Raw genomic sequence first — 27,101 nt, 5'->3', positions numbered from 1 at the left:
CCTCTCTGTGCGGGTTATTGTGTCTGGGGGCTCACGGGGGGGTGTCCGTGGGGGAGGTTAATGGGAACACTGTCCTGGGGGCTGTAACGGGTGTGGGGCCTGGGAGAGCTGGTGGGGTTTTGCCCCTTAAATCGCACGGTGGAACCTGCGAATTGTTTGGGTTGTGGCTGAAAAGTAATAAAGAGAAGGATGGCTGTGCATTAGGAGAGAACAGATTTTACCCTCTAGGTGCCCAATATAATATATATCATTATTACAGGCTTTTTTTTTTTATCATAAAAAAAAAGAAAAAAGGGGGTGGGGGGGTGGTGGAAGAATAATGAGTACTTTCATATTTGGCAGATAAGGGGAAATTCCTGTGGCTGCGGTGGCCGGAGCAGCGCTGCACCCTCTGCTCCTCCCCTGGCTCTTAATTCTGGCTCGCTGCACAGATGTAATTGATGCTGCTAATGAGGGGGAAGGTTTACCTGCTGTCCCGGGGGCTGAGGCAATAAGAGGGGCTGCAGGTAACAGGACTTTCAGTTATTTTTCATGGCTCTTTGGGGTTGAGATGGAGGTTCAGCCTGTGGGAGAACCAGGCAAAGGAGAAGGTCCCTCCTTCGTTTCTCTGCTGGCCAGGGTGGCTGGTGGCATAAATTACAGCAGCATTAATTATCCCCCTCAGGGGATAATTCTGGCATCCAGGAGTTATGGGGAGGGCAGCCCCTGGGGATGCAGGGTGGGAATGGCCCCGTGATACAGATTTACACCCTCCCAAGTGATGGGAAAGCTTAATACGCCCTAAACCATGAATGACTGAAAACTGAGTTTGTGGGAGGTGGGAAATACGCTGATCTCTAAATTTTTTAACATGGGAATTCTCTCATATAAAGGAACCTTTGAGCTCTTCATAAAGCAGGCAGAAAGTGATGGGAACAAATAGGTGCCTGGTAAAAAATCTCCTCACCCTCACTAAAACAACATTTTTGGAGCAGGATGTATGGAGGATCTGTTCCATGTTGCCCTGAGACCCCTGTGCCATCACCTGCACCTGCCTGTTTTGGGTTATGGTACGGACTTTCTGCTGGCAGGATGAATTCCCTCCCTTGCCCTCGATGCTCAGCAGAGAGACATAAAACAGATCTGAGAAGTGGAGCCGACCCGAGCTCAGGGCGTTTGCAGCGTCCCTGCCCGTGCAACGGCCCCACTTAAAGTCGGTCAAATTGAAAGAAAATCCCTCCCCTCCACGTCAATGCTGATTTATCTACTTTCAATATTAACGCTGAAAGGAGAATTTTTAATTCCTGGTTTTTAAAAGACTTTTTTTCCCCCCACTATTTTCTAGTTTTAAAGAATTCCGTGATGACAGCTGTGGGGTGGGCTGTGGGACCCCTCTTCCTGCAGCCCCATGGGACGGGGGGCACCCAGGGACCTGCCTCTGCCCTGGCCCGGGGCTCCCAGGGGGGTTGGAAGGGACATGGAAGGGGACGTGGAAGGGGGACCAGCCCCCCCCCGCAACCCCCATGAGCCATCACCAGGGCTAAAGTGTCAGGCTGAAATTTATGCTTTTCCTAAACTTCCTCACATATGTCAGTTTATGCAAGAATTTTAAAATTATTTACGAATCTTTTAAAAGAAAAGGAATGTTTTTCCTTGCTTTTTTTTTTCTTTTTTTTTTTTTTTTTTTCTCCAAAGAAACAAAACCTTCCATGGCAGACTGTGAAATATGGATTATTTACCTCCAGACTGGGCACGAGTCTGATCCAATCTTAGAAGTAAATGCATATTTAGTCTTTAAGGCAATTAGTTTATCCATGTAAATACATATTTTGGTTTACACATTCTTTATAACACAGTTACGTGGACGAGTGGAGGATTTGGTAGGCATCACATTTACCATTGTTTGTCTAGAACGCTAGCTCTGAAAATGTGCAAAAAAGCAGCTTTTACTGGTGATGGTTTTTAACGCTCCCGTGTCTTAAAAACAGCATAGTTTCTAAAAAAAGTACATATATCGAAAAGTTTAAAAAAAGCTGTCTAGCTATGAAGGATGCGTTTCCTGCCAAATTATAAACCCTTGAGAAACTGCATTTGTTCAAGAAGTTGTGAGACATCCTTTAATTGGGTATTAGCGTGATCAGGATCAGCAACTGTATAATTAGAGCATCATCGTTCTGCGTCCGACACCGGCGCAGCGGTAATTGCAGACCTGAGTTATTGCACAAGGAGGACCTGACGGCATCACAGGCTTTGGGGGTTCCAATGGGGGACAACAACCTCAATATAAATATATTCAGTTATACTGCTTGGAGCTAAGCCATTTATTTTTCACGTTTGAAAGGTGGGAATAAATATAATAATATTTGCCCGACGGATATGAACAGTAGGGGGTCAGTGCTTTGAAGAAGCATGGAACATACCTTCAGACAGTTGCCTACAGCCAACGTGCCCCACGCATTACAGGGTGGCTACATTTAGGAAAATGTGGCCGCCTTCAACTCGCAGCCTCCCTTTTTTTTTTTTTTTTGGAAGAAACGCCCCAAGAAGCCCCAATCTGTACAATGACCAGTTTACTGCACGGAACAGATTCACCCAGAACCAAGATTCTTTATTGGATGGACACCACCTACAGCTCCAATCCTGCAAAAGCCCGAGGTGGCCTGACTCTGGCTGTGGGAGGGACGGGGGGTAGAGGCTCCCGAGCAGCCCCTGGGAGAGGAGACCCCCCAACACATCTGGGCACACACCCCCCTACACCCCACAGCTGAACACCCATCTCTGACTGACACCACGCACCCATCCCACCTATGGAAACACCATTGGTACCTGGGAACCTCCCCGGCACCCATCCCACCTATGGAAACACCATTGGCACCCGGGAACCTCCCCAGGGTTTGTTTTTTTCATTTTTTTCTTTTTTTTTTTGACTTGACTATAATTCTGTCCCCCCCAAATTTAAGTGGAAATTCAGCATCTTGTCTGTGCTCCAGTGGTTTGACCTGGTACGAATGCAAACAGGTCAATACCTCTTTTTTTTTTTAAATATTACATGAAGCTGCTGTTCATTCTGTTCTGTTGCTGGAAATACTAGGATCTGGATATCAGGAATCACCGAAATTAAATATATCAGTGAAATCTGCAATTTCCAGCCACAGGATAGAGCCACCTCTCAGTGTTACTGGAGATGAGGCACGTGAGTTGGGCTAAGCGTGTCCTTCTTTCTTTCTTCCTTCCCAAAACCGTACTGACACGATTCTTTCTGCAGCACCACTGTTTCTAGCGAACGGATTCTAAAATATAGCACTTTAAAGCTGCAATACAAGAGAGATCAGGACTGTGTTGAGTGTCGTTTGATTTGGGTTCATACTATTTCCTTAAAGAACAAATTTTTGTCACGTTATTCGAGGTTTGAAAAAAAAAAACACCACATTTCCGAAAAGAGTCACTGCTCAGCACGGGGCTGCAAATATTGGGCATAGAACAATCTGTGGCTGAACATACACAGAGGGACCCGGGACCTTTTATTGCCCTGTTTTGGAGACAGATATTTCCGTTTCTACCCTGCGTCGGAGTTTATCAATAACTACACCAGATTCACCTCGTATTCTCTCTACACCCGAGCAACACGAAAGCATCTACAGAAACCAGCGACACTCGGGGGCTGCCTTTCCTAAACCTAAAATGTTGTAGCAGAATAATCGTGTCGCCTGCTCATATAGAAACTAGGGAGGTAATAACATCGATGGGGGTTTTATTATTCTCGTCATTAATAACTGGGTTTTTTTGGTGAGCAAGTCAAGATCTTTTGGGGTCACCTGGAGATCTTGCCTTCAAGGGCTGTTGGCCATAGTCACGTCCCAGCAATTTATGCAGATGGCAGTTTTGATAGTTTTTAATTTCAGCTGTAAACTGTGAGCAACGCTTCGTGTTAATGTTCTCTGGGGCTGTTGGTTTTTTTTTTTAAAAAATTAAAAATTAGTTAGTGACATTAGATGCTATTTTGGAAACCTGACCCTTCTCTGAGTGAAATGCAGTACTAGGAAACTGGTGTGTCAGGACTCAGCTGTGCAGAGTTAGTGCATCGGGGGTGAAGTCCTGTCAGTAAAGATGGTTCTATCATGGACGGCAACACGTGCTTCAGTACAGTTATTGGAGCAACCTTGTTTTAATATAGATAAGTATTTTATATATATATATATGTATATATATAAAATTTTCCTTGATACTTCATGTATTTTCAGGTATCTAATATTTAAAAGCATCCCTTATCATTGCTAAATACGCCAAACCAGTACAAAATTAAGTGCAAGAAAAAATACCAATTCACATAGGTTTTGCCAGTGATGCAACAGGGACTGTTCAGCGTCTCACATTTACAGCCATTTAGGGATTTTCATTTAGAATGATTCAGGGAAACCTTCCTACATTCAAGAGGTGTCTCAAAAGACTTTGCGTTCTGTTTTGTAATGGGAAAAACCAGTTTTTAGAGAGATCGCCTACTGGTTAGTGGTGGTGGATGGAAAACCTAAAAAGGAGTTGGTGCTATTTTTGCCTGATTGCCTAAAAGTGCTGAGTCTGAAGTAGTTCCATGACCCCCTGGAAGAGGGAGAGGGGTTTTTCCTTTTAGCCAATAGCACCTTTCTCCTCAAACCAGAGATTCCTTGCGCTCAAAAGGATGCTTTAGCATTTCCCAAAACACATTCTGGATTTGTTGGAGAGGAAGAGGAAAGTAGTGTTTCATGAAGGCACACCCATGCTGAATTTGCAGGAGAAAGGAAAGAAAACAGAAAGCAGTACTGCACAACGCAGTTATAATACAAGGCTCATTCTTGAAACCTGAATATCATGCTAGAAGAAAATCTAGATATGTGTAATATTTTGAAGAAATATTTTGAAGGCAATATTATTTGATTTTTTTTTTATCAAAAAAGAAAAAATATTTCTGTGTAAATGTGGATAGAATGCTATTTAAGAAGGGAACTGAATATTTGTATTGCAGCCTTAAAGAAGCACATTTTTACTGCAATATTCTTTTTTTTTTTCTTTTCTTTGTAAACTACGGTCTGAAACTCAGCAGACCATGACTGAATGCTTTTGAAAACTTGTAGATTACAAACATGAAATCACGATTAATATCCTCTAAAAGTAATTTCAGAGCTTTCACGTCTTAAAAAAGGACAATGTGTACTGCTTCACAAGGTAATGCAGCTAATCAAAAAAAAAAAAAAAAAAGGAGTAGAATTAAAGTATTTACATAATGAGCAATTCTACAGAAGGCGATCATCCCCATGTAAGCACTGCTGATTATATCCCACGCTGCTTTTAACAAACTCTACCAGATTGGATCCAGTCATCAGCACTTTCAGAGAATCCTTAAAAGCCTTTTATGGGTCTTTACACTTAGTGCAGAATGATGTTCTTCAGGTAGAATATGCTGGTGAGGGAGGACAGTGTCAACACAAGGTACCAGCAGGAGAAGAGGACTTCAGCGTCGCCCGTGATCCCGTACTGGGCTGTACTGGGAGCTGCAAAGAGAAGAAGAAGGAGAAGGAGGGGTTAAGTGAAAAATTCTCCCCAAATTCCTCAGTTTTCATTAATTCTGTACAGATAACTACTGGGGCAGCAAAAACATTCTTCTGAAAACTGGAGAAAAAGCTGCAGAAGTAGCCAGCCCAACCCTGCTACGCTGCTCAGTGAATAGTACTTTTTGTTTTAACGAGGGGGAAAATCATTGTTAAGGCAAGCATTTAAACATGCAAATACTTAACATCAGATGAGCTCTATGTGTTTAAACACCTGAATAATTTATCTGTTTTTACGTTACTGAGCATTAGGATCTCCACTGAAATCAATGAGAGGTGAATATATTTAGCTCCCTTGGAAAACAACTCATTTTCTGCCTGACTTTGGAAGCCCAAATTTGACAGTCTGGCTTTGCCGAAGAGATTCATATTTGTTTTCAGCCTCTTTGAAGAAATTGTATTTACTTGCTTTCATACAAAGTCTTTCTCAAATCCCTAAGTAAATATTACAGTAAGTACACGCAAAAAAGAGTTAAAATACAAGAAAACAGTGTTGAGAAATGAGTGGGGAGACATCCACGTGGGGGAGTCGGGAGGGGGCTGTCCTGACTGCAGTGTGGGAACCCACCGGGGCAGAAACTGCTGGTTTTGGTCTTAATAATCCACGGGCAGGAGGAAGGGAAAGGACCTGTCACCTCCCCCAATGCACCACGTACCAATGGCGCAGAAGACAGTTTCTCTGAGGCCAACCCAAAGCTTGTCCCACCACCTTGCCCAGGAGCGAGCTGCCAGTGCCAGGTCCACCTCTGGCAGGGAGGCACCAAGGAATGGTGCAGGCACGGCTTTGGAGTAAGAAAAATTCACCACATCCTCACGGGCTTCCCTTTGGGGCAGAGGAGAGGAGCAGTGAAGCATCCTTGGTGGCAGACATGGGTCCAAGAGAGTTGCATGGTGTGGGTGGGAGGGAACCCAGGGAGGAGAGCAGGACCTTGCTTGGTGGGGCCAGTACCCAGGGTCTGGCTTGCATGGAAACCCCCCCCCAAGATGAACAACGATAACAAAGCAACAGAAGGATTTCACTACTGATGGGAGGGGTAGGAGAGACTACAGCAATCGCCCAAGAAAATACAGCAAAGCGGTGGTTTTCACCAAATCTTGTTTGCTTCTGAAGGACAGAGTCTCCTGAATTTCAAGTCTTGTTTGCTGAAACATCAACATCCCTTTCCTTTCTGGACAGCCACCTGGGCTGTGTGCTGCCAGGTCCGTTTGCAACGTATGACATTTTACCCGGCGCAGAGTATGCGATAAAACCAAAAATCATTCATTTCCCCCCCTCCCAGTGAAGAAAGGTTCAGGTAATTAAAAAAAAAATATTACAAGATGAAGCTTGATTTTAAAGCTTAGTTTAGTGACTTATAACCGTGACTAACTGCAGGACAGGGCACGCTCTTCCCTTCTCGTTAAAAAGGAACTTTCCGTGGTAAGTCACTATGACAAATCAACATTTAATTTATTACAAAAACCAGGCGAGCAGGATGAAGCATAGCGGAGGTGGTATTTCATTTTATCGTATTAAAAGAGTTTCCCCAACGTAAAGATAATTTGAACTACGGTGGCTATAAAAGCGAGTGGAAAATTATGTAAATCTGATTTCCTGCATATGAACCAGTACTATCTTCCTAAAGCTTATTAAATCATATCTGGATTGTTTCAGCACAAAGGTACTAGGTGAATTAATGGGGGGAAAATGTGTAGACTTGGGTAGATAATAGAAAAGAGTTAAGGTTCCTAAAGCTGGCTCATCGGAAGAATTTGATGTGGAAGAAACCTGGAGGAGAGTGAGATCTGGACCAGTTTAAGTGACTGAACTCGGCTGGGTTTGATGGGGAAAGCGCTGTCAGGTCATTATCCCTCTGAACTTTAATTAGACTTCTGGAAATTAAGCCTTGGAATGGGCTGCCCAGGGTCGAGGCACCATCCCTGAAGATATTTAAAAGTCGGGTTGACATAGAGCTGAGGGACATGGTTTGGTGATGGTTTTTTTCAGAGTTAGGTATATCCCTCTGAACTTTAATTAGACTTCTGGAAATTAAGCCTTGGAATGGGCTGCCCAGGGTCGAGGCACCATCCCTGAAGATATTTAAAAGTCGGGTTGACATAGAGCTGAGGGACATGGTTTAGTGATGGTTTTTATCAGAGTTAGGTGGATGGTTGGACTGGATGATCTTAAAGGTCCCTTCCAACCCAGACAATTCTATGAATCTATGAAATCTCCAGGTGTTTCTAGCTTCCAAAGTAAATTTATAAGCAAATGCCCTTCTCACTGTTCGTGGCAAATGGGTTGTATCAATCACAATGTCATGGTAAGTCTACAGTTTAAAATGTTGTGCTTTGCTCTTAACATTCCTGGAAATACAATAAGCTTCTGCAGTCCTTTTCTTTTTCACCTCAGTATTTTGAATAACTTTTCCTGTGGCTACCCGATTCCTTTACCGGCAACAGAAAATTTTGTTCCCAAATATTAACAAAATTCTGGAGATCTTTTGTGGTGCTTTACGAACTTTAAAAAGTAAACAAATTTACTTTTAAAATTTAAAAGCTGTTAGTGTGGTCTGCTTAGTCATCCATCTAGAACGAACCGTTATTTTTGCTAAGCATTAAGTAGTCCTCGCTTTCATCACCGTTGCTGGGTAATACGAGGCAAGGTGGGTTTGCACTTGGGATTTTCATAGGGTTTTTCTGAAGGTTCTCTATGTCAGAATAAAAACCTCAGTTTAGGAATGAATGAAAAGGTTTAAATGTTTGAAAATAGCATAAAACTCACAGCTTGCTTCTCCCCACCCCCCACCCCCAAGATCTTAGCACTGACTGTCACTGCTTTACAGTCTTAATATTTGTACAGAGAGATGGTGGTGGAGGTAGGTACGATTAGACACCAAATAAAAGCATGAATTATTTGACTCCCTGATTACATCTGCAGCTTTCCTGGGCATTTCCATCATGGCCATCACCGCCGTTATAATGGAGCACTCTGGAATGGACTTTACGGCGTGGGAAGCCTTTGGTATGTGGAGCTGGGCAGGAGAACAGCGGTTGGCCCGCAGAGAGGTATTTATCTGTCTAAAGATTCCCACCCAGAGGTTTATCTGTCTAAAGATTCCTGTCCAGAGCGATGGCTGAGATGGAAACTGAGGACAAATTGCTCTCCTCCCCTTGTGCCCATTTGACAGCACAGATTCAGCTCCGAACTGTGGCAGGGGTACTTTAAAGAGAATTTCCATCTAGAAGAAGATTAAAATGATCTTGAGGAAAAGTCTGATGTTTATAATATATATATATAGGACATAGGATATAGGTTTATTATATATATATATATATAGGACATATAGGAAATATAAAAGGACATAGGATTTAGAGGCTGCAATAACTTCAAAATATAACGAAGGGCAGGCCGAGAGAGTTGGGAGGTATCAACCTGGAGAAGAGAAGGCTCCGGGGAGACCTTCCAGTCCCTCAAGAAGGGGGGCTCCAGGAAAGCTGGGGAGGGACTCTGGATGAGGGAGGGGAGCCCTAGGAGGAGGGGGAAGGGTTGGACACTGGAAGAGGGGAGATGGAGCTGAGCTGTGGGGAAGAACTTGTTTGGTGGGAGGGTGGTGAGAGCCTGGCCCAGGTTGGCCCGAGAAGCTGTGGCTGCCCCATCCCTGGAGGGGTTCAAGGGCAGGTTGGAGGGGGCTTGGAGCAACCTGGGCTGGTGGGAGGTGTCCCTGCCCAGGGCAGGGGGGTGGAATGAGATTATCTTCAAGGTCCCTTCCAACCCAAACCATTCTGTGATAATACATTAAATTAGCAGTAGGTCTGTGCGATGGGCGCTCTCATTGCAACAGGGAAGGAGGCACAGAGGGTTCTGTTCCCATTCCCCCCTTGGCTTTGTAACTCCTCGTACTATCAATTATTGAGAACAGCTGAAGGAGAAACCCCTGCCAAGGTCAACCCTCTGCTGCCACCAGGGCACGACCAGCAGCCAAGGTCCCTGTGTGATTGCCTTAGAAGCCCATGTGCTCTTATCAAGCTTCCCTTTTATTCTAATTTAGTGATTATTCTGCATAATCCTGATGTTTTATACCAGTTAGCAGTTGTGAAAATATTTAAGAGCACTCTTAGCACAGATAGGATTATATTCAGACATCTCTCCTGGTGGTGAATAGGAAGGAACAAAGTAATATTGTATCACTATCTGTAATTAATGAAGGAGATTAGGAAAAGTACTATGCTGGAACGTGCGAACCAACATTCCCTAACACCAAAGGCTGCATTAACCAGAAATAATTATAAGCTTTAATGCTGATGCCTTGTAGACAAAAGCACGGACCTCTTTAGGTTGTCTGAATAAGCAAGACTAATTCTGTTAAATGGATTATGCAGAGAGATGTTAATAAGCATTTCATTTAACTGTATTCAGGTTAATGATTTATTATAGCGAAGCCTTAATAAATAGGTTTTTGTGCAACATTTAAAATATACAGAGAAGGAAGGAATAAACTAACTCAAGGTCAAAGCAGTAAGAAAAAAAAATGATGAAAAACACTGGGCTGTCAAGAATGTGTTTTTTTTTTTCAAAAGCAAAGATTGTAAGATAATGGGACTGTGACAGCTCAGCAGAGTCCTGCAGACAACACCTCTAAATATTGCTACACCTGGAGTTAGCCGAGGATTTATGGCTTTGGAGGAGCAGGTCAAGAGTCTAAAAAAGACTGAATTAGGAAGCAACGGGCTGTGGGAGGAGAGGGAATCTGCTTGGAGGGCGCTGGGACCGGCTCGGGGATAAAAAAAAAAAAAAAAAGGAGTAGAATTAAAGTATTTACATAATGAGCAATTCTACAGAAGGCGATCATCCCCATGTAAGCACTGCTGATTATATCCCACGCTGCTTTTAACAAACTCTACCAGATTGGATCCAGTCATCAGCACTTTCAGAGAATCCTTAAAAGCCTTTTATGGGTCTTTACACTTAGTGCAGAATGATGTTCTTCAGGTAGAATATGCTGGTGAGGGAGGACAGTGTCAACACAAGGTACCAGCAGGAGAAGAGGACTTCAGCGTCGCCCGTGATCCCGTACTGGGCTGTACTGGGAGCTGCAAAGAGAAGAAGAAGGAGAAGGAGGGGTTAAGTGAAAAATTCTCCCCAAATTCCTCAGTTTTCATTAATTCTGTACAGATAACTAGTGGGGCAGCAAAAACATTCTTCTGAAAACAGGAGAAAATGCTGCAGAAGTAGCCAGCCCAACCCTGCTACGCTGCTCAGTGAATAGTACTTTTTGTTTTAACGAGGGGGAAAATCATTGTTAAGGCAAGCATTTAAACATGCAAATACTTAACATCAGATGAGCTCTATGTGTTTAAACACCTGAATAATTTATCTGTTTTTACGTTACTGAGCATTAGGATCTCCACTGAAATCAATGAGAGGTGAATATATTTAGCTCCCTTGGAAAACAACTCATTTTCTGCCTGACTTTGGAAGCCCAAATTTGACAGTCTGGCTTTGCCGAAGAGATTCATATTTGTTTTCAGCCTCTTTGAAGAAATTGTATTTACTTGCTTTCATACAAAGTCTTTCTCAAATCCCTAAGTAAATATTACAGTAAGTACACGCAAAAAAGAGTTAAAATACAAGAAAACAGTGTTGAGAAATGAGTGGGGAGACATCCACGTGGGGGAGTCGGGAGGGGGCTGTCCTGACTGCAGTGTGGGAACCCACCGGGGCAGAAACTGCTGGTTTTGGTCTTAATAATCCACGGGCAGGAGGAAGGGAAAGGACCTGTCACCTCCCCCAATGCACCACGTACCAATGGCGCAGAAGACAGTTTCTCTGAGGCCAACCCAAAGCTTGTCCCACCACCTTGCCCAGGCGCGAGCTGCCAGTGCCAGGTCCACCTCTGGCAGGGAGGCACCAAGGAATGGTGCAGGCACGGCTTTGGAGTAAGAAAAATTCACCACATCCTCACGGGCTTCCCTTTGGGGCAGAGGAGAGGAGCAGTGAAGCATCCTTGGTGGCAGACATGGGTCCAAGAGAGTTGCATGGTGTGGGTGGGAGGGAACCCAGGGAGGAGAGCAGGACCTTGCTTGGTGGGGCCAGTACCCAGGGTCTGGCTTGCATGGAAACCCCCCCCCAAGATGAACAACGATAACAAAGCAACAGAAGGATTTCACTACTGATGGGAGGGGTAGGAGAGACTACAGCAATCGCCCAAGAAAATACAGCAAAGCGGTGGTTTTCACCAAATCTTGTTTGCTTCTGAAGGACAGAGTCTCCTGAATTTCAAGTCTTGTTTGCTGAAACATCAACATCCCTTTCCTTTCTGGACAGCCACCTGGGCTGTGTGCTGCCAGGTCCGTTTGCAACGTATGACATTTTACCCGGCGCAGAGTATGCGATAAAACCAAAAATCATTCATTTCCCCCCCTCCCAGTGAAGAAAGGTTCAGGTAATTAAAAAAAAAATATTACAAGATGAAGCTTGATTTTAAAGCTTAGTTTAGTGACTTATAACCGTGACTAACTGCAGGACAGGGCACGCTCTTCCCTTCTCGTTAAAAAGGAACTTTCCGTGGTAAGTCACTATGACAAATCAACATTTAATTTATTACAAAAACCAGGCGAGCAGGATGAAGCATAGCGGAGGTGGTATTTCATTTTATCGTATTAAAAGAGTTTCCCCAACGTAAAGATAATTTGAACTACGGTGGCTATAAAAGCGAGTGGAAAATTATGTAAATCTGATTTCCTGCATATGAACCAGTACTATCTTCCTAAAGCTTATTAAATCATATCTGGATTGTTTCAGCACAAAGGTACTAGGTGAATTAATGGGGGGAAAATGTGTAGACTTGGGTAGATAATAGAAAAGAGTTAAGGTTCCTAAAGCTGGCTCATCGGAAGAATTTGATGTGGAAGAAACCTGGAGGAGAGTGAGATCTGGACCAGTTTAAGTGACTGAACTCGGCTGGGTTTGATGGGGAAAGCGCTGTCAGGTCATTATCCCTCTGAACTTTAATTAGACTTCTGGAAATTAAGCCTTGGAATGGGCTGCCCAGGGTCGAGGCACCATCCCTGAAGATATTTAAAAGTCGGGTTGACATAGAGCTGAGGGACATGGTTTAGTGATGGTTTTTATCAGAGTTAGGTGGATGGTTGGACTGGATGATCTTAAAGGTCCCTTCCAACCCAGACAATTCTATGAATCTATGAAATCTCCAGGTGTTTCTAGCTTCCAAAGTAAATTTATAAGCAAATGCCCTTCTCACTGTTCGTGGCAAATGGGTTGTATCAATCACAATGTCACGGTAAGTCTACAGTTTAAAATGTTGTGCTTTGCTCTTAACATTCCTGGAAATACAATAAGCTTCTGCAGTCCTTTTCTTTTTCACCTCAGTATTTTGAATAACTTTTCCTGTGGCTACCCGATTGCTTTGCCAGCAACAGAAAATTTTCTTCCCAAATATTAACAAAATTCTGGAGGTCTTTTGTGGTGCTTTACGAACTTTAAAAAGTAAACAAATTTACTTTTAAAATTTAAAAGCTGTTAGTGTGGTCTGCTTAGTCATCCATCTAGAACGAACCGTTATTTTTGCTAAGCATTAAGTAGTCCTCGCTTTCATCACCGTTGCTGGGTAATACGAGGCAAGGTGGGTTTGCACTTGGGATTTTCATAGGGTTTTTCTGAAGGTTCTCTATGTCAGAATAAAAACCTCAGTTTAGGAATGAATGAAAAGGTTTAAATGTTTGAAAATAGCATAAAACTCACAGCTTGCTTCTCCCCACCCCCCACCCCCAAGATCTTAGCACTGACTGTCACTGCTTTACACAGACACACGCGTGCTCTCGCAGTCTTAATATTTGTACAGAAAGGTGGTGGTGGAGGTAGGTACGATTAGACACCAAATAAAAGCATGAATTATTTGACTCCCTGATTACATCTGCAGCTTTCCTGGGCATTTCCATCATGGCCATCACCGCCGTTATAATGGAGCACTCTGGAATGGACTTTACGGCGTGGGAAGCCTTTGGTATGTGGAGCTGGGCAGGAGAACAGCGGTTGGCCCGCAGAGAGGTATTTATCTGTCTAAAGATTCCCACCCAGAGGTTTATCTGTCTAAAGATTCCTGTCCAGAGCGATGGCTGAGATGGAAACTGAGGACAAATTGCTCTCCTCCCCTTGTGCCCATTTGACAGCACAGATTCAGCTCCGAACTGTGGCAGGGGTACTTTAAAGAGAATTTCCATCTAGAAGAAGATTAAAATGATCTTGAGGAAAAGTCTGATGTTTATAATATATATATATAGGACATAGGATATAGGTTTATTATATATATATATATATAGGACATATAGGAAATATAAAAGGACATAGGATTTAGAGGCTGCAATAACTTCAAAATATAACGAAGGGCAGGCCGAGAGAGTTGGGAGGTCCTTAAAGAGAATTTCCATCTAGAAGAAGATTAAAATGAGCTTGAGGAAAAGTCTGATGTTTATAATATATATATAGAACATAGGATATAAGTTTATTATATATATATATAAGATATATAGGAAATATAAAAGGACATAGGATTGAGAGGCTGCAATAACTTCAAAATATAATGAAGGGCAGGCTGAGAATTGGGGGATTTCAACCTACAGAAGAGAAGGCTCCAAGGAGACCTTCCAGCCCCTTCCAGTCCCTAAAGAAGGGGGGCTCCAGGAAAGCTGGGGAGGGACTCTGGATGAGGGAGGGGAGCCCTAGGAGGAGGGGGAAGGGTTGGACCCTGAAAGAGGGGAGATGGAGCTGAGCTGTGGGGAAGAACTTGTTTGGTGGGAGGGTGGTGAGAGCCTGGCCCAGGTTGGCCAGAGAAGCTGTGGCTGCCCCATCCCTGGAGGGGTTCAAGGGCAGGTTGGAGGGGGCTTGGAGCAACCTGGGCTGGTGGGAGGTGTCCCTGCCCAGGGCAGGGGGGGGGGATGAGATTATCTTCAAGGTCCCTTCCAACCCAAACCATTCTGTGATAATACATTAAATTAGCAGTAGGTCTGTGCGATGGGCGCTCTCATTGCAACAGGGAAGGAGGCACAGAGGGTTCTGTTCCCATTCCCCCCTTGGCTTTGTAACTCCTCGTACTATCAATTATTGAGAACAGCTGAAGGAGAAACCCCTGCCAAGGTCAACCCTCTGCTGCCACCAGGGCACGACCAGCAGCCAAGGTCCCTGTGTGATTGCCTTAGAAGCCTACGTGCTCTTATCAAGCTTCCCTTTTATTCTAATTTAGTGATTATTCTGCATAATCCTGATGTTTTATACCAGTTAGCAGTTGTGAAAATATTTAAGAGCACTCTTAGCACAGATAGGATTATATTCAGACATCTCTCCTGGTGGTGAATAGGAAGGAACAAAGTAATATTGTATCACTATCTGTAATTAATGAAAGAGATTAGGAAAAGTACTATGCTGGAACGTGCGAACCAACATTTCCTAACACCAAGGGCTGCATTAACCAGAAATAATTATAAGCTTTAATGCTGATGCCTTGTAGACAAAAGCACGGACCTCTTTAGGTTGTCTGAATAAGCAAGACTAATTCTGTTAAATGGATTATGCAGAGAGATGTTAATAAGCATTTCATTTAACTGTATTCAGGTTAATGATTTATTATAGCGAAGCCTTAATAAATAGGTTTTTGTGCAACATTTAAAATATACAGAGAAGGAAGGAATAAACTAACTCAAGGTCAAAGCAGTAAGAAAAAAAAATGATGAAAAACACTGGGCTGTCAAGAATGTGTTTTTTTTTTTCAAAAGCAAAGATTGTAAGATAATGGGACTGTGACAGCTCAGCAGAGTCCTGCAGACAACACCTCTAAATATTGCTACACCTGGAGTTAGCCGAGGATTTATGGCTTTGGAGGAGCAGGTCAAGAGTCTAAAAAAGACTGAATTAGGAAGCAACGGGCTGTGGGAGGAGAGGGAATCTGCTTGGAGGGCGCTGGGACCGGCTCGGGGATGTCCAGACCAAAGGAAAGCATCCCGAAGAGAAACCTCACCCTGTGCCTCGGGGACCAGGATTGTAGAAAGCTTGACCTTGGGAGAACAAAAACCTTTTAAAATCTTGTGTAAAAATGAATCAGCGAAGACACGGATCTGTTTAGTCTTATGCAAATGCAATCATCCTCAAGGCTCGGCGCCCGAGACAGGAGATTTACAGCCATGGAAAATTCGCTAGTGAAGTTAAATAGATAAATCTGAAGGAGGAGGCCCTTTTGAAGTCTGTGCCAGATGGAGACTTTGATTAAACAGAGCTTTGACCACGATAATAACACTTGGAAAATGCTGATAATTTAAGTAATGCTGAAATGCTCTTGGACCATGGTCTGTGGTAGCTGAGAGCTGGATGTGGTGACTCGGAAGGTCCTTTCCAGTCCGATGTTCTTCTGTTACTGGGGTGAATGGATGAAATTCCTTTTAATGGGAGAGAAACGTACAGCACTGCACAGGCCAGCGTCCCCGGGCCAGGCATTTGAAATGCAAAGTGGTTATATTTTAGACATTGGCATGCATTTGCAAGAGATTATTTTATAAATGATGTATAGTCAAAAATGTTTTTGCTCATTCCAGCGAGGAAAGCCAAGTGAGGGAATCGGCGCAGCCCCTGCTCTTGGAAAAGTGAAACCCATCTTATGTGATGGCTCAGGGGGCACCAGAAAACATTTGTAGTGAGTATAACGAGGTGTTAGTCAAGGCAGCTCAACGCCCTGGAGGTGTCCTCGCCAGTGCCCAGTGCTCATTTGTCTCCCCAGTCCTTGGTCACGGAACTGCAGGGACATGGATGATGCCGGGAACCTGGGAGGAACGTGGTGGGGACCACCATCTCCTGTAGCATCATCTACATCGAATGCATTAGGATACGGAACAGCCAAATTTTGCTAATTTTTCTTAATGCCTGTGCAGCCATTCTCAGGATCATTTGGATGTCATTTTGGGTAGAACTTTTGCTTTTGTATATTTTCTAGCCAGGAGTCCCTTAGTGCTGCTGAGACTGATATATCTGAAAATCCTTGAGAGAGGAGACAGGAAATTCTGCAGAAGTTGTCCACGAGCTGACTCTGCCTGGGTGGATTTGTGCAACTTCTTCAGCTTATTCTAAGAGCTGTGGAGGATAAAGCCAAAACCTGCGAGGTCCCTAAAAGAAGGGCTTTGTCATTCTCTGAAACGTGGCAGAAGGATGCGGCCGGTGAGCCCCCAGCAGAGGGATGGAATTGATAAGAGGGGTATTGTCGGGCCCTGCTCATCAGCATTCACCATCCACCCGCTGCTGTCAGGCACAGAAACTGCCGAATGAATGGCTTATGCTGATTTGTTTCTTATTTCTAATTTAAATGAATAATGCAGATTTTTTTTTTTTGAGTTTTAAAATAGGAATACAGAGAATAGAAAATTATTGCTATGACTGCAGAAGTGAAAAACAACTATTTGTTCTACTAAAATATTAAAGCTCGGTATTTTAAATGCTTGAGGTAGGTATGCCACCAGCAGTGCTTTAAAGTGAAATGCCGTCCCTCTGTGTGTCTGCTCCTGTCCCTGCTTATGCACAGAAAATTCGAAAGCAGCATTTCTGGTTCCATTCCTAAAGAGCCCAGCTGTGGTACATCCTGTATCTAATTCCAAACTGGATCTTCATACTGGTTGTGACTGAGGTAAAATGTATGATATGGTATTTACAGGGTGAAAAAGAAAGTGAAGCAGAATCACAGAATCACAACATGCTATGGGTTTGGAAGGGACCTCTGGAGATCATCTCCTCCAACCCCCTGCCAGAGCAGGTCCACCCAGAGAAGGTCACCCAGGAACGTGTCCAGGTGGGTTTGAATGTCTCCAGAGAAGGAGACTCCACCACCTCTCTGGGCAGCCTCTGCCAGGGCTCTGCCACCCTCACAGGAAAGAAGTTCCTCCTCATGTTTAGGTGGAACGTCTTATGTTCCAGTTTGTGCCCGTTCTCTCTTGTACTGTCCCTGGGCACCACTGAAAAAAGCCTGGCCCCATCCTCCTGACACCCACTCAAGTATTTATAGGCATAAAACATAACATAGGCATAAAAAGCAATCAAAACATGAGAAATAACTGAGCCACCCAGCATTTCAATTCCATAATTGTGGGGATTTTTGCCCCAGAATTTGTCTGTGTAAACTCAGGTCCAAGGAGGCAGCAGCAGAGACACCTTTCCCTCCCTGTCGATCCCCCTTCCCCTTCTACCCACTCACACACCAACAAATAACTCATGCTAAATATTACAAGCAGCCAAATACTAATTTAAAACCAGCTAAAAATACACCCAAGTAATGTAAATTTTAAGCAAGATGATTTTTGCTTGCTTATTAATGTGATGGGGCACGCCAGACGTGTTTCGCAGTTGTTCAGACCAGACCTACTTAGCAAACACTTACCAGCTGCATTTCATTAAGCTTATAGAGGAACCAAACCCACAACTGATGGAGGCTGGTAACTATATGCAAAAGGTTTCTAAGTGTCTTAATTTCTGTTCTCATATAACTCTCTGCAACAAAGCATTTCCAAAGTCAGCAACTTCTCCAAAGCACTTGGTGGAGGTATCTCCATGTACATGGCATGGGTCTGGAGGCCCCCAAGCCTCTGAGGTGGACTCACCAGCAACGTGCTGTCTTGCCGCTGTGCTAACTAGCAGAACCCTAAAATCCTAGGGTTTTGGTTTTTTTTCCCCTAAAACTTATTCCTTGTTCCTGTCAGCCTCCAAAATCTCATGTTTTATTTCTCATTGACTCTTCTCATAGAAATCCAGGTTTGAATCTGATTGTTCCCAGCAAAACATTTAATGTTAAAAAAAAAAAAAGTCATTTAAGAGAAACAAACATGTCTAGTTTTTCAAACTTATAAATGGCAAGTGACTTTTCCAGATAATTTATACCAAATCAAGGCAATTTGATCATATGTAAAGTTACAGGTGGACTGGCAAAATTTGGGTGACTTAATTGAGAGAGGGTTAAACAACCTTTTAATTCTGATTAAATGAATGCTCTTGTGTCAGTGAGTGCTTTTTGAAGGAGTTCAGCCTGTAATTATCAGTGATATGATAGTTAGAGACCTACAGAAGCTATTGACAGTTTCTATTTGGTGTATGTACACCCTTGAATTGTTAAAGCCATGATACAACCCAAACGACTGCATTTGAATAGATTTGAACGTAAGCACTTTATATTGCTACAGTTTTCGCAACAAAAAGGTATTGTTAAAACTTTATTACCGAGGTGTGATTTGTTTTCAAACTTGCATTTTAAATTTTGAGCGTATGGTTGCCGACAGAAGAGTCCCCATTTACAGGCAATTATCACACAGTGGTACCTAAAAACCCCTGTAGTTATTGCTCACTCTAATTGCAGGGCTTTGCTGTTGTTCTGGCTGTAGTGTTTGTAAGTGGGGGCTTTTCAGTGCCCTCTTTGTCTCACTCCCCATTTCTGTATTTAGGGGGGATCCAGGTGCCGCATGAAAAATGGGCAAAGGGGGATTTGGGGAAACTCTTAACAACAGCAGCCCTCGCACAAACGCCTGGTTTGCAGATAATCAGTGCAAATAATAGATTCCCCACACGCTGCTGCCTGTCAAGTTGTTTCTTCAGGCAAATGTCTGTGGGTATCATAAAAGCAGGGAACTGGTGCTGCTCAGACAAAGCAGGTTCGGGCTCCTCTTTCAGGTACCCCAGACCTGCTTTTGCTACAGCTGCATAAACAAAAAAAAACAACTTTAAACCCTTCTGTATTGTTGTATGACATGACTTCAATGGAATTTCGTTTAGACACAGATAAAACTTGACTGTATCAAATACACCCCCCTACCCCTCCATCAAATAATGCAAGGGAGAAAAATCCTGCTAATACATAAATGGGATAAAGGAAGCAGGCACTGAGCACAGGGTGTCTTGGTGTTTCATGGGATGAACCAGCGCCTGCTGCAGGGGATGCTTCATAATCCCAAGAAGTATTTATGAGGAAAATTACTGTGAGGGAATAGAATATAATTTGGCTTTATGTATCATGCTTTATACTCAAGTTATCTCATATTTCTCTGTAAAGCTGGAAAGTGCAGTTGTATTGGAGCAAAGAAAGTTAAGTTTCAGCGACTTGAGAGCTGCAGGTGTGCCCAGAGCTCTGTTGGGTGTGCTCTGAGGAGAAGGGGCCGCACGCATCGCAGGGGACAGATTAAAATTCAGAATAAACTTAGTGACTAAGAGAAATCTTTTGACCAGAATAAAAAAAAAGTAATAATTCAATTCAGTAAGGCAAAAGGAAATAATAAAATCTGCTCTTTAACAGAGCGCTGGAGCGTGTCCAGAGAAGGGCAACGGAGCTGGTGAGGGGTCTGGAGACCAAGTCTTGTGAGAAGAGGCTGAGGGAGCTGGGGGTGTTCAGCCTGGAGAAAAGGAGGCTGAGGGGAGACCTTCTCGCTCTCTCCAACTCCCTGAAAGGAGGGGGTAGCCAGGGGGGGTCGGTCTCTGCTCCCAAGGAACAGGCGAGGGGACAAGAGGAAATGGCCTCAAGTTGCACCAGGGGAGGTTTAGGATGGAGATTGGGAACAATTCCTTCCTGGAAAGGGTTGTGAAGCCTTGGCAGAGGCTGCCCAGGGCAGTGGAGGAGTCGCCATCCCTGGAGGGATTTCAAAGCCGGGCAGAGGTGGTGCTGAGGGACATGGGTCAGTGGGGGTTTGGGCAGTGCTGGGTTGGTGGTTGGATTTGATGGTCTGGAAGGTCCTTTCCAACCCAGACCGTTCTATGATCCTATGAAAAATATCCATGTACTGGAAAAGCAAGAACTGACTCTGTGACAATTGCTCAGAAAAGCATCTGTGATGGCAGTGGATCCCCCACGCTATCCTGCTATGCCAGGACAGGTCTCTTTCTCGGGTTCATAAAGAGAAGTGCAGCTGATGAAGCAGTGCTGCTGCTCTCCTCAGCACCAGAGGGCTGTGTCTGTGCCAATGGGTCACCTCAGGAGACGCACAGACTGACCAGACACAGCCCAGAGAAGAACAAAGAGAACATCTCACCCAAGAGGAAGGCTTGGAACAGCAGGACAGTTCAAAAACTGATGAGGAGAGAAAAGTGCGTCCTACTAACACCCAATGGGTACACGTAAGGCTTGCCCCTGGAGAAGGCTGGGGGATGATCTGCTGGCACCTGCAGCATCTAGAACAAGATCAACAGCTCTGACCTGCAGCAGGTAGGACCCAGAATAGCTACAAAGGCAAACTGAGCACTGAGTTGTGTGGGAACGATGAGGTATCTGCATCACTGCAGAGATTTAAGAGCAGTGTGTACAAATATGTGTCAAAAATAACACCAGACACCACTTCTTTTACCTGTGGGAAGAAATCTTTCTAAGTGTTCTCTTTGGGCCTTAGAAAACAATAATCCAGGAATGCATCATAATTAGCAGAGAATGAAACATTTAATTTCTTTCTGGAACCGGAGACATAACAGGTTCCCCGGGAGGAGAAGAAGGGTGGCACATGGCAGAGATGAAGATCAGCCACCTCAGCCCAGAGCATGGGCTGCAGCTCCATCTCCCTCTGCTAGAAATCAGCTCAGTTCCTTCTGGTGGCTTTAGGACATGCCCATTGTATGCAAACTGTGCAGAAAGCTTTAAACCGATCTTTAATTCTCATCGAAAAACGAAGGCAGCTGTGGAACCCATAATTAGCATATGCCTCTTGGCTTACCCAACCCAGCTCTGCTGCTGCACCATGTCTTGTGATTTCCCTCATAAATATTTTAGGATCTGTCTTAAAAGCAGTTCCTTGTCTTCCAGTGGGAGCAATCAGTGGCAGGTTTCTCTACGGTTGCGCTTCTGAATGGGTAGGAATTTTCTTATTCCCGGGATAAATTTCTCTTTGGATGAGCTCTGTCTCCCCTGGGGTCTCACTGCCCCATTCCCACAGGCACCCCTCACGCCTGGTTTCACGTCCTTGGACTAACACCACCTCCTTGTCTCCTTCCTCTTCCTCTTCTCTTTCTTTGCATAACAGGAACCACAACAGGTTCAGATACTTTACGTAAACTTGCAGTTTTAACCCATTTCTTTGTGGGATCAGACCTTGAAGGGCTATAATTATCACTAATGTTCCCACGTTAGAGCTATTAATAAGTTAAAGGGCACTGTTGTATCTACAGCTTGAAATAAAATCTGACTTCCATTTTCTCTGAATCTGCCAAGCTTTCCTCTGCTTCTTTAGAAGTGCTAAAAATAATTTACCCTAGGATTATTTTTAAAAAAGTACAGATTTTTTTTTCTGGTATATTACTTTCTGTTTTATTGCAGCAGTAATCTCTTTGGTAAGGTTATCTTCGGCGACTCAAATAACTTTGCCTTCAAATAAAAGTTATTACTTAGCCCAAAGGCCAAGGAAAGAGTGGTTTCTGGAATCAGATCCACCCAGCCCCTTTGGAGCTCAGATGAGAAAAGGTGAATAAATGCAAACCCAGCATAGCTTGATCGTCAGCGTTATACGATCTACTAATATGCATTAATGAGCTAGAGACACTATCTAGGATTTCATTAGTAAAATAAGGCCTACTTAATAAAAACAGTCTATGAAATGGTGAAAATTCCAACTCAAAATTCTAATAAAAGTCCAAGGAGATTATGGTACGTCTGTCTCCCCTGCTTGGCGAAGCTGCAGGGCTGGTGGCAGAAACGCTTCTGTCTGTAAGCACCTCTGGGCAAAAATACACCCCCACCACCAAAATCTGCCCCCCACCACTGAAACCCCAAACTCTGGCCTTTCCATTCCATTAATACTGTGGCTGGAAGACAATTAACGTAGTACTGAAATAAAAAATAAACCATCTTTGTAACCTGAGTGACTGATAACGGAGAGATGCTGTTGGGCGTTGCAATAGATAGCCCAGTGTTGCATCTTTGTGCTCAAATAGATGGTCCCCTTCCATCCAGTGATGCTTGCTGGGGGGCCTGACTGCCTGGTCGTTGCCAGAAAAACAAAAAAGCAAGCAACAGCCTAGAGAAAACAACCTGAGTTTCAAAATCAAGTTCATTTCTATAGACCTCTGAAGCCCATTGAACTGAGAATTGGACACAACTGATTGTTTTTTTCCACTGGATTTCAGAATTACCAATGCTTTATAAAAGAAAGGCAACAACTTGATAAGAGGTGTGTCAACTGGATGGCACAATACACAGCATCCCATTATCTGTCAGCAGAGAAATAATGTAGTGACTCCAGTGTGGTCAGCCAAGCCAGGAAATGCGGCTTGTGTTTGCCCCCACTTCCAAGAACGCTGCTCACTGCCCAGAATTACAGATTCTAGCTCTGATAGGAAAGGGTGTGGCGAAAGATAATGAACTCAGATGGAAAATGTGCTAATTCCCTGCCTGTGGGGAGGTGCTGCATCACTGTGCACCAGAGGCTGAGCTTCGGTCAAGAGGACATTGAGAAGAAGACAAGAAAAGCACTGGGACAAGCCACCTGCTCCTACTCCCTCACCCCTGTGTTGTTGGGGGACCCAGTTATCCCCCCCAAGATGGGGGACCGTCTGTATCCCAAACCACGGGGTCTGGAAAGGTTCTTCAGGGAAGAAGAACCAAGAAGAGCCCGGAATCGTGACTCCCCACGACCAATAACCACGCTCAGGTTTCCATACAAAGGGCGTAACTTCCCAGGCACCTGTGAGGGCTCGACTTTGATAAACCCTCCCAGTTCAGAAATGCGATGCTTTAACAAAACCACGGCGTTTTATAGTCAAATGTTGAGAAACACAGGTTGTTTTGAAAGTAAAATGCGTGGCGGGTGCCGGCGGGTACTTATGCACAGAATTTTGGCAGCCTACAATAACTGCTTCCCTGACAATGTTGCCCTCATTTGTAAGTGTCACGTTTGAGAAAAGGAAAAGCATTTTAATGCGACAGAAAAATTTGACTTGGGAGCTAATTACTTTAATTTGATAGAATTTTTGGCTCATCTGCATACTTGACAATTATTTACAACTTACATTGGTAATTAGAGGTTGGGTCTTGTGCTGAGATACTGCAAATAGCTTTGAAGACATTTGCTGATCCTTCTAACTTTTAGAGGAAACGAATTTATTAGTAGTTAATATGTAAAATATTTGTACTTCTGACCTTTTGTAAAACATTCTTTCTCCATTTTAAATGATTGCTTGTCACAATCATTTTTCTCAAAATGAAGTGTGACATTGTAAATAAGCTCTTGAATTAAGCAGCACATTAAATCTATGTATTCAGTGGCAACCTTTGATAGTTCTCATATATCATGAAGATCTTGTTGGTTCTGCTACATTGAGGCAATGTCATCTAGCATTGTGAATGATAATTTTTTACACTGAACTTTACAGTTTCTGGACAGTTTCAACATCATTCTTTTGGTCTTGACAAAGGTTATTGAGTTAAGCAGGTTAGTACATGATTTCTTGCCTTTTTTTTTGGTGACTGTGTATGAGAAAGGAACTTTTTTTGTGCTGGAGGAGCTGACAACCTCCTGGTAGTTGCCAGATGATTTCTAAAGATGTGTTTTTTATTCAGCTGTTCTGGTGATTTTCTTAAGCATTTCTTTGGGCCATATTTCTGCACAGCGTATATATATTTCTCGTTTTGTAGGTATATTAAAAAAGCACATAATCCATGGAATTCTCCTGCTGAACTAATAGCCAATCAATTAAACATCAATAGAGCTTTTATCGTAATAAGATGATGGATGAAATAAATAACAAAGTAGACTGTTTACTAATTCCAGAGGAGTTAAAGTATAGTTCCACCCTGAATTATAACTGGCTCAGCTGCCGTTACCTCGCGAGTTTGCCGTGTACGTCAATACTGCTCAATCTTATTCTTTGTAACGGGGTACGTCTTAAATAGAAGGACAATGGATAAGTCATATACATAAAAGAAATCTACGGCTTGCTGGCAGGTGAAATTCCTCTAATATATATTTTTATGAAACCAGCAGCACATTATGTGTTCAGCAGCATAAATAAAAAAGCGCGTTACCCTGGCAATTTTACATTTACTACATTAGTTAGTAAATGCAACGGCCACCCTTACTTTCCTATAATAAAACCTGCTGAGCCCTTTCATGAAAGATGATTGCAATTTCCACCGGCCTGTGTACGCAATGAAAAAACATAACTCATCAAAATCTGAGCTATTTGCTCTCAAGACACAAGAGCGTTTTTCTCGAAGACTTGACGTGACATTAACTATTCATGAAACTGGAGAATGTTCAAACGCTGCCCAAGTGAAATTGTTGCTACTTTTCAACTTGATTGAGATCTTTTTCTGAACCAGGCTCCACAGCGGCCGGCGAAGGGGCTCCCCACGCGTAAGGAATGCAGAGAGCGCCCGGGTACCGTAGCTGTGAGCTATTGATTTGCTGAAAAGTGGAGTTCCTCCTCCCAGATTGATTCATGGCAACTGCCTCCATTTGGGTCAAACAGTATTTAACCGCTTGTAAATTTTAATTAAATGATTTGTCACTGGGAACGTACAGTTTGTCATCTTGCAGCCAGGCGATGTGTCTTTCCCGCAGAATGACTCGGGGGGAGGCATCCATCTCCCTTGTCACCTCGCCCCTCGTTAAGGTAATTGGGCTTTGGGCAGGGTGTGGGGCTCCGAGAAGCAGGCTCTGCCTCCTGTGAACACCTCCATCACACACTCGAGAAAAATACAATTTCTTCCTCTCATCATTAATACTCGCTTAACTTTCTGCCTGCAACAAACCCTCTTCCTGGCAGCACTCAGCAAAAGAGATTTTTTTTCCTTCCAACAACTTAACTTTTTCCCTTTTCCCGTGCAAACATCACCTGTAGCTACTCATACTCAGCCACCCAGGTGCCGTTCCTCTGCCTACCCTTACCCGTACCTGCAAGATGTTGACTCTGGGAGAAAGCCAAGAGAAGTTTATAGACTGTGTAAATCTGACTATAGAAACGATGATTTATTTTAATTGGGTTTTTTTGGTGACTGTATAGCTCTTCCCCTCCTTTCTGTGTGACGAGTGATGAGGTCCTCAGTTCAGTGAATTTAAACAGGTCTTCTGCACGTGTGTGTTGTACACCACTGATGTAAGCATATGGATTCCATATACATCCTCCTCTGGCTGTGGCAGGGTTTAATCCAGTGAGGCAAAGGGATTGTGCAAGGGATTGTCCCTTGCTTGTGCAGGGACACAAACTGGTGCTTTAAAGCTGCTGTGTTAATTCTGGGCTCCACCATTTGTGAGCTGAGGCCAGGTTGAACAAGGGCTTTGAGCAACCTGGACTGGTGGGAGGTATCCCTGCCCGGGGCAGGGGGTGGGACAGGGTGGGATTTAAGGTCCCTTCCAACCCATTCTGTTGGGTTGGAACCATTCTGTGATTCTAAGAGCCCCCCTTTGCAAAGCCCCCCCTGTCCCTGCCCGATGCTGCTTCTCCTCAGCAGCTTCCACTGCCGGTGAAGGTTTAGCATCAGGAAGGCTTTTCATGCAGCAGCCTTCCCCACCCGCTTCTCAGCTTAATCCAGGGGATTTTGGAGACATTATGGCTCAGCTTTGCATATGTTATTACGCAGAAGAGGGAAAAAAAAAAAACCAAACCATGGATAGTTGAGATTTTTCAAAACTGTCTGGGAGCTTTAGGCATGAAACTCCTGTTAAGACTCTGGGCTTTGAAAATCTCCATCAATTAGTACAATATTTTGGTGGAGATAGCAAAAAAAAAAAAAAAGAAAAGAAGAAAAAAAGTAAACATTGGTGCTTTTGTGGGAGGCCCCTTCCCACTTAATGCTGATTAATGATAGGGGGGTACGTGACCCTCAGGGTGGCTCCCCCAGTTGCTGCACCTTTTGAGCACCTCCTGCTGTGGAGATGTCGAGTGTCACCGTGCCCTCTCCAAGCCTTGCCTGGGGAGGACCCTTACAAGAGTAGACACAACGTGGCTGCAAGGAAATGCACTGGTGAAAAATGAAATGCACTTCGAAAAATTAAGATGCACCAATTAAAAGCACCAAAAAACCCATGTTCTTTCATATTCTCAGCCACCACCTTGTTGGGGTGCTGTGGCTCCTCTTTTCGTCCCGTAGCCCTGTGTTGGTGGGTGTCTATGGTCTAAACTGGCCAGCCTGGTCATGAGAAAGCTGTGCACACGGGTGGTCAGAGACCTTCCCAGGCAGGCAATGGGCAAGTTCCTTCTGCCATTGATTTTGACTCAAAAAATCAGACTTTAGGAAGGCAAGACAGAAAATGGTATGTGGCGCTTGGCAGGAGTGTTAGCAACTTTCAGAGTAGTTATGGATGTCATATTCTTAAAAAGCTAGTAACAGAAGGGGAAATTATATATATATATATATGTATGTGTGTGTGTGTGTGTGTGTGTGTGTGTATATTCCCCTCCAGGTAGTAGGGAAAGTTTGGCAGGCAGTGCTGAAAGGTTTTTTCTTCTCCCTTTTTCTAACCTTGCTGTGAATTAAGGGAGCTTTGTTTTGAGTGTGTACCCTGTGTCATGCCTGTCTAAAGAGCTGTGCTTTTGGGAAGACAGAGATG

General features: G+C 43.7%; 1 protein-coding gene and 1 long non-coding RNA gene across 2 annotated transcripts in view; both read right to left on the bottom strand.

Annotated features, from left to right (window-relative positions):
* Positions 1–1,647: 1,647 nt before the first annotated feature.
* On the bottom strand, positions 1,648–5,498 carry LOC106885150. Its single transcript, XR_001411394.1, has 2 exons — positions 2,834–5,498; positions 1,648–2,784 (listed from the first exon to the last, which is right to left on the bottom strand). It is a non-coding gene; the product is annotated as an uncharacterized LOC106885150 (long non-coding RNA).
* Positions 5,499–10,333: 4,835 nt separating this feature from the next.
* Positions 10,334–27,101, bottom strand: part of NEGR1 (neuronal growth regulator 1) — a 298,752-nt gene continuing 281,984 nt past the window's right edge. The window contains exon 7 of the mRNA XM_014937350.1: positions 10,334–10,634. Within this exon, the coding sequence (XP_014792836.1) occupies positions 10,510–10,634 (125 nt within the window). The 3' untranslated portion in view covers positions 10,334–10,509. The remainder of the gene's footprint in view (positions 10,635–27,101) is intronic.

This window comes from Calidris pugnax, unplaced genomic scaffold, assembly GCF_001431845.1.
Source record: "Calidris pugnax isolate Ruff unplaced genomic scaffold, ASM143184v1 scaffold29, whole genome shotgun sequence".
In the NCBI taxonomy this organism is placed as follows: domain Eukaryota; kingdom Metazoa; phylum Chordata; class Aves; order Charadriiformes; family Scolopacidae; genus Calidris; species Calidris pugnax.
This window is presented reverse-complemented; position numbering and strand designations above follow the sequence as displayed.